This window comes from Alligator sinensis, unplaced genomic scaffold (assembly GCF_000455745.1).
Source record: "Alligator sinensis unplaced genomic scaffold, ASM45574v1 scaffold874_1, whole genome shotgun sequence".
Taxonomy (NCBI): Eukaryota; Metazoa; Chordata; order Crocodylia; family Alligatoridae; genus Alligator; species Alligator sinensis.
The window spans coordinates 613027-618426 of NW_005842302.1; the positions used below are offsets into that span (position 1 = coordinate 613027).

Below are 5400 nucleotides of genomic sequence, written 5' to 3' on the forward strand. Positions count from 1 at the left end.
TGCTGGCTGGCAACAAATTATTTTTCCTGTATGTGGAGAGCTGAGAACTCTTTTTTGGCATTATTTTCTTCCTGTTCTTAATATTTCCAACATGCAGAGATGAGCCTTTTTAGTGCATTGTGTTCCAACACTGCCTTCAGAAGTTGTGTCCTCCAGGTACCCTGCTGGTACAGAAATGAAAACCTCAAAAGACATTACCCAGTTCTTTTTAGTTCTGACACTCTTATCCAAGAATTTCCAGGCACCACATTTGGGATTTATAATTGCAGTGATTTGAGGACTTTGGGAGGAAATCTTTTCCTAGATAAGGTTATTCACAAATGCACTAATCCCCAAGCCCAGCTACCAGCCACACGTGCGAACTCCTGCAACTCTCAGGAGAGCTAACAGATCAGCACCCTTTTGCCTTCAACAGCCACAATTCCTGATGACCTCAGATCTTAGGATCCTCATTTTTATTAGATGCTTTCAAAAGAGTCTGTATATACTTTCAACCTAGAGACTTACCTTGGTGTACCTACAGTGTAGAAGCACAGCTGGAGACTCATCCCAAAATATCATTCAATGGGATAAATTTACACCGGGGTAAAGAACAGGGGAATAAGTCATGGGCAGCTCTCCTGAAACCAGATGATGTGTCTCCTTCTCTAAGGCTGTATTTCATACTAGCAACTGTTGCTAGTATGTTGAACTTAGACCATCATAAAATGGGGAAAGCAGTGGCGGCCTAGATACCCATGGACTACTTTTGTTATCTATGCTATTAGCTAAGTCACTGCTGCAGGAGCAGAAAGCCCTTACATGTCCTGGGGACTGGCATGAAGGGGTAACCAAAGGAAAAGGTTTTTGAATATCCAGTTCCATGCTGTAAATATATTTACCTTTTTGAACACTGAAAAATTAAATTTACAAAATATTCCTTTTACAGGAACCACTGCACTCCATGTAAATGTTTATCAGTGAAGTGCACTCTGCCAGAGCACCTCACATTAGGTGTTACAAATGGCTCTAACATGTGTGTGCACATTGTGCAATAGATTAAATATATTAGATAGCCAGTCACACATCTATGGGGTATGTGTGGGTGGGGAGGAGGGCGTAAGGGGGTGGGAAATGTAGTATTTATAACTCACATCATGTCCAGACTCATCTGAGAACCTGACTGAACACTACACTACCCTAATTTCAGTTTTGATTCCTCCTAGCTTTACAGTGGATGTGTGTAGAAGTCTAAAGGGGTGGAAAAACCCTTCTGAATCGCATAGCCAATTTCCCTGCTAACCTAACATTAAGATTCCAAAAATCAGAAAAAAGAAACCAGGCTTAAATATTAAATTGCATCATCATTTCAGGCGTCACTAGATAATCTGATGACTAACAAACCACCAGGGAAGGTTAGACTTGAGTGCACAGGAAGGAACAGAGATTTTCACTGAAGAGAGCCCAGCTACTGTTGGCACAGAAAACATTCAAGAACAGTGGGAGATGGCAGGGTATGAAGATAGGGCTGTTTGGCAAGGCTGGTAAAGCTAAAATGTTCTATGTTAAGCTTTCATTTAAAAAGAAAAAAAAAAAAGCCCTCTCCAGCTGCATACACAATACCTTAAAATAACATTTAATAAGTTCAAAAACGAAACCTGGATGTTTTTCTCCCAACACACCAAAATCCCCACAATGCTTTTCTCCAACTTCTTCAACCCAGTCTCATGCAACAGCCTAGAAGAAAGAGCTTTGAAATTGACAAAATCAGAGAGTCTGAGGTTTAGCCTGAGCATGGATGAATCAAAGGTGCACTGCAGCTCAATGTTTCTCAACCCATGGGATGCAAAAATATTTCAAAGGGTTGCGAGCTGTGGCAGAAAGGTGTCTGCCCCTTCCAGGCAGGGTTGGGGCGGGGTGAGGAGAGGGAGTGCGGAGGAAAGCTGCATGTCCAGCAGGTGGCACCAGGACAGTGCTCATGCTCATGCAGACAGGGCAGTCAGGAGATGCTGCTCAGGGGATGGGAGGAGCCATGACCTGATTAGGTTTGCCTGGTACTCTGTGACAGCCCCAGCCCAGAGCAGGGGGGTGCCACAGGCCTCTCCTCCTACTCTCTCCAGACCGTGCCAGGGCCAGATTCTCGCTGCTGCTGCTGCCTGCATGAGCAGAAGGTGCCACAAATACCATGCTCCAAGTGGGATGGGGGCTGGGCAGCAGCAGGGCCAGGGGGGTATGGGTCAGGACAGGCCATGGATCTTTGCACCTGGGTCCCGTTAGGAAAAAGGTCAAGAACCACTCTTGTAGCCAACTGCTCTGTGGAAAGGGAAGCCCTTGCCACCAGTGCTTTTACATAGAACTCAGCTGGTTACCTTAGAAGCTCAAGTGATCGGACAGCCAGAATTTACCCAGAAAGAAATAAGAAACTGATTGCACCTCCTGAAGGAACAGTCTAGTGTTCTACCTGCATCTAACACTGCAAACCAGCCCCAGTCTGAATCAGCTATGAAGTCTGAGAGGTCTTCAAATGGAACGACTCCAGAACCCAACCCAGTCACAAATGCCTGGGGAACCAAGGAAGATCGATCCAAGAGAATCCATAGCATTCACCTAGCCAGGGCAGCATAAGTTCTTTTGGGTCACCAACATCCTCAAAACTCCTGGGCTAGTAGAAGAGACTCAGGAGCACTTCACTGTGAATCATTTAGTCAAAGACTTCCTGTCTGGGTATATCCCTAGAATACATGACACCATATCTGGTAAATACTTCAAACACTGCATCTGCAAAATAAACTCAGCCCTCAAGAACTCAACAGTTAAAACCACTGTGCACACCATTAGTTGCAACCCCGCAACTGATTAATATGGCATACAGACAACCACTATCCCGTCACGATAGCTTCTAGTCCTAGTAAACGAACAACATAAAGATCAAGGCGGAAACTACCACTAAACTTCCACAGAAAACAAAACAGTGAACAATAAGCAGCATAAAATATTTGTAAGGAAGTCTTGCCAGAATTCTTACATTTCTTTTAATGTATCGGAATTAAAAATAAGAAAGAGAAGGGAATTATGTAATTTAATATTTTTTTTAAGTAATCTTGAATTGGCTTCAAATGGATTGAAACATAAAGACGGGGGGGACGGGGACGGGGGGGACACAGGGACAGAAATGATAGGTAAAAGTGTGGGGGGATGTTTTGTGGGTACCACAGAGATTAGCCAAAGCTTAGTGACAAGCTTATTTCTTTGCTAAAACCACTTCCAGGTCAGTAAATAGTCCACGAGTTACAAACTGTAGTTGGCAGTACATTGGGTGGAGTCAGACTATGGAAGCTAAAAAGAGCATGGGGTGGCATGTGCAGAAGTACATCACAGAGTAAGAAAGTTAATAGTCTATTCCAGGAATGGCAAAAGTGTGCCATATGTGCTACAAGGCAGCCTCTATATGTGGCATGCCACAGACCAAGAAGACAGGCAGCAAAGGGGCAGCTAGGGCAGGGAGCAGAAAGCAGAGCAGCAGGTCCAGCAGGGAGCACAGGTCAGAGAAAAGAAAGCAGAGCAGCAGATCAGGCAGGGGAAGGGGTCAGAGCAGCACTCCAGGAGGGTGCAGGGCTAAATTGTGGTAGGCCTCTCAAATGGTCTATTTGTTATATTACTTTGCATTACTGCCTCTGAACCACTGTTCAGTTCTGGCACTGCCTTAGAAGAAACAAACTGGTGGGAATGGGAGAGGGGGCAAGAATAAGATTATCCGAGGACTGAAGAGACTGATACAAGAAGCTATTTTTAAAGACAAACTACATGTACAGTTTTGGCAGCAGAAACAGGGATTGGATACCAAAAGGTGTAGATACCATGGTGGAAAGAAGGTGCAGTATTTAGGGCTGCAATGGATGTCATTAATTTATTTATTTATTTTTCGGATGATTGGCATGAAGTAATTCTTAACCAAGAATTTTAAAGTGTAGAGGGGTCTGTGAAAGGAAAATAGTAGTCTCATCATTTGGTACATTTAAAACTAAAACCATTGTTCAGAGTAGAGATCCTTTCATTTTGGGTTGTTAAAATACCCAAAATAGTAAGACCACAATACAGATTAAAACCTCTAATGCTACCACAATGTGACAACAAACTAGACAACGCACCCAAAGCAGAACAGAGAACGATCTCAGTTTGCTGGGAAATAGGAATAATGAACGGCACGCTTTTCTAATGTCTACACGGCATCTGAGAGATCATGAACAGCAAGAAATACCACGGTGATTAAATACCACAGGCACCATTCAATATCTTCAAGAAGAGGATCCAAGTTACGTAATTATCCCTAATCAAGCCTCCCTTTTTACCACTCAGTCTGAAAAAAGCGTTTGGACCAGAAATGCAGCTGACAGTTTTTATTTTTGTAACTGCACAGTTGAGAGGACGGGCCCTACCTGGGAGGGGTCTGTCACCCGCAAGGTGACCACATCTTCACTCGTATATTTGATAAACAGGTGGTTCTCATCTAACAGCTGCATCTTCCACATGCGGAGCTGCCTCAACTGATCAAAGTACTGGAAGAACCTCCTCTTGGCCATCGCACTGCCATCCTGCTCCGCCCTCCTCCACAGGTAAACCAAGAGCCGGTGCTTCAGAGAGTTGATGAAGGGCTCTTTGTAGGGGTTCGCCATCCCCGTCTGCGTGTCCCGCTGCACCTCCGGATACACGGCCGACAGAGTCAGGAGATCGTCCTCGTAGCAGAAGCGCCCGATGGTCCGCACGTCGATGAAGGTCCCTTCGGGCGTCACCTGAAAGACGTGGATGGTCTGCTGCTGCACGGAGAGGATGGCCAGGATGTTCCTGTAGAGGTAGAGCCCCTGGTTGTGAGACAGGATGACCTTGTCGCACTTGAAGGTCCTCGTGTCACACAGCCGGCCCGTGTGCAGGTCGATGATGTGCAGGGAATAGTCCTCCAAGGGCGACCGGGGGTTGGGCGTCACTGACTCGCTGTTGCGGTACACCTCGAAGAAGGGCGGGTGCGGCTCCTCGGGCAGGTAGGCGGCCGAGCCCACGATGACGTAGCGGCAGTCGTCCGTGAAGAGGCTGCACTCGCGGTTCAGGTGCTCGCCGTTGGACGCCACGTTGGTGATGTGCAGCAGCACGAAGAAGCGCTCGAAGAGCCGCCCGCGCAGGTTGACCGAGCGCTGGTCGTTGCCGTTGGCCAGGATCTCGCCCTCGTAGCCCTGCAGCAGGTCCTCGGCCGCCTGGCAGCCCTGGTACTCGTAGATCTCCAGCGAGGTCTGGTCGGACGAGAAGGCGATGAAGTAGCGGCCGTCGGGCGAGAACTTGCGCAGGAAGCAGGGCGGCTTCTCCACGTTCACCACCGTGAAGTTGGGGAAGACGTTCTGGTGGAAGACGCGCACCTGGTGCCAGTGCCTC

The 5400-nt window shown here is 46.9% G+C and overlaps 1 protein-coding gene across 1 annotated transcript in view; it reads right to left on the reverse strand.

The window, feature by feature from the left end:
* The window catches only part of DET1 (DET1, COP1 ubiquitin ligase partner), a 19228-nt gene that overhangs the window by 12106 nt on the left and 1722 nt on the right, over window positions 1–5400 (reverse strand). Inside the window, exon 3 of the mRNA XM_006028290.1 lies at window positions 4416–5397. Coding sequence (XP_006028352.1) covers window positions 4416–5397 — 982 coding nt within the window. The remainder of the gene's footprint in view (window positions 1–4415; window positions 5398–5400) is intronic.